The sequence below is a fragment of the Quercus suber genome, unplaced genomic scaffold, assembly GCF_002906115.3.
Source record: "Quercus suber isolate HL8 unplaced genomic scaffold, Cork oak 2.0 scaffold_1, whole genome shotgun sequence".
NCBI classification, from domain to species: domain Eukaryota; kingdom Viridiplantae; phylum Streptophyta; class Magnoliopsida; order Fagales; family Fagaceae; genus Quercus; species Quercus suber.
In genome coordinates, this window is record NW_027069468.1 from 641,998 (window position 1) to 643,286 (window position 1,289).

At 47.5% G+C, this 1,289-nt stretch overlaps 1 protein-coding gene across 1 annotated transcript; it reads left to right on the forward strand.

The window, feature by feature from the left end:
- The first annotated feature begins 351 nt into the window (after positions 1–351).
- LOC111986930 (uncharacterized) lies at positions 352–1,173 on the forward strand. Its single transcript, XM_024018626.2, has 2 exons — positions 352–712; positions 839–1,173. The coding sequence occupies exons 1-2, from the start codon at positions 352–354 to the stop codon at positions 1,171–1,173; spliced, it is 696 nt and encodes a 231-aa protein (XP_023874394.2).
- Positions 1,174–1,289: the final 116 nt, after the last annotated feature.

Genomic DNA, 1,289 nt, shown 5'->3' on the forward strand with positions numbered 1-1,289 from the left:
GAATGATAATCAGGCCATGCAACGAGAGATAGAAGACTTGAAAAGAAAGCTGCTCCATGCACAACGAAGGCAGCCTCATTCTAACCCTGACATGCCCTCCGATGATGAAAGCAATGATGACTACAGGCAAAGATAGAGAACTCTTCCAAGCGAGACATTCTCTCACGAAGAAGAGCACTACCAGAGGCGTAAATGTAAAATCCCATCTCCTAAAGGCTTGGGGAGTGATGCCATGAGCAGCACACTAGATAAACTCTCTAAGCGAAAAAGGCTAGAAGGAATTCTCAACTGATCTTGAGTTTTTTGGGGAAAGACAAGATTGGAACCACACAACCCCATGACGATGTGTTGATGGTTACTCTCAGAATTGGGGACTACGATATGAGAAGAGTGATGGTGGATAATGGCAGTACGGCTGAGGTCATGTACCCAGACCTCTACAAGGGGCTAGGGTTGAAATCGGAAGACCCGATACCCTATAGCTCCCCTTTTATGAGCTTCGACGAGAAGCTCATTATTCCAAAGGGCATGATTAGACTACCTATCCAAACCGGCCTAGAGATAATGGAGGTGAACTCTATTGTGGTGGACACCTACTCTTTATATACAGCCATTGTCGACAGACCTTGGCTCCACACCTTGGGGGCCGTTGCCTCCTCATTGCATCAGAAGGTGAAATTCTCGTCAGGAGACCAGGTTCTCGAAATTCGTGGTTACCAATCCACGACAAGGTAATGTATAGTGGCTGCCATTTCACACCGGCTCGAGGCGGAGTCCTCGACTGCTGCTGAAAAGAATTTATAGCAATCAAAGGCCCCGGTGGTGCCTACTGATGCAGCTGCCAAGGAAGCGAAGTGTGAAGATCTGGAGAAAGTGGTCATTGGTGATGACCCAGAAAAGTTCTTTCAAGTTAGAACCCAGTTGCCTCTTCAGGAGAAGGAGGAGCTGATCGAGTTTCTCAAGAGAAATATTGACGTGTTTGCATGGGATGCCTGTGATGCCCCAAGGATTGACCCATCCTTCATCTGTCACCATCTCAATGTCAATCCGTCCATAACTCCCAAGAAGCATCCACCCCAGCGCCCATCAAGGGAGCATGCTGATGCGATTAGAAAAGAAGTGATAAAGCTTAAGCGTGCTGAGGCTATCAAAGAGGTTTTCTATCCCGAATAGTTGGTCAATACTGTGGTGGTCAAGAAGAAAAGTGGAAAGTGGAGGGTTTGCGTGGACTTCACAGACCTGAATAAGGCATGTCCAAAAGACCCGTTCCCCATGCCTCAGATAGACCA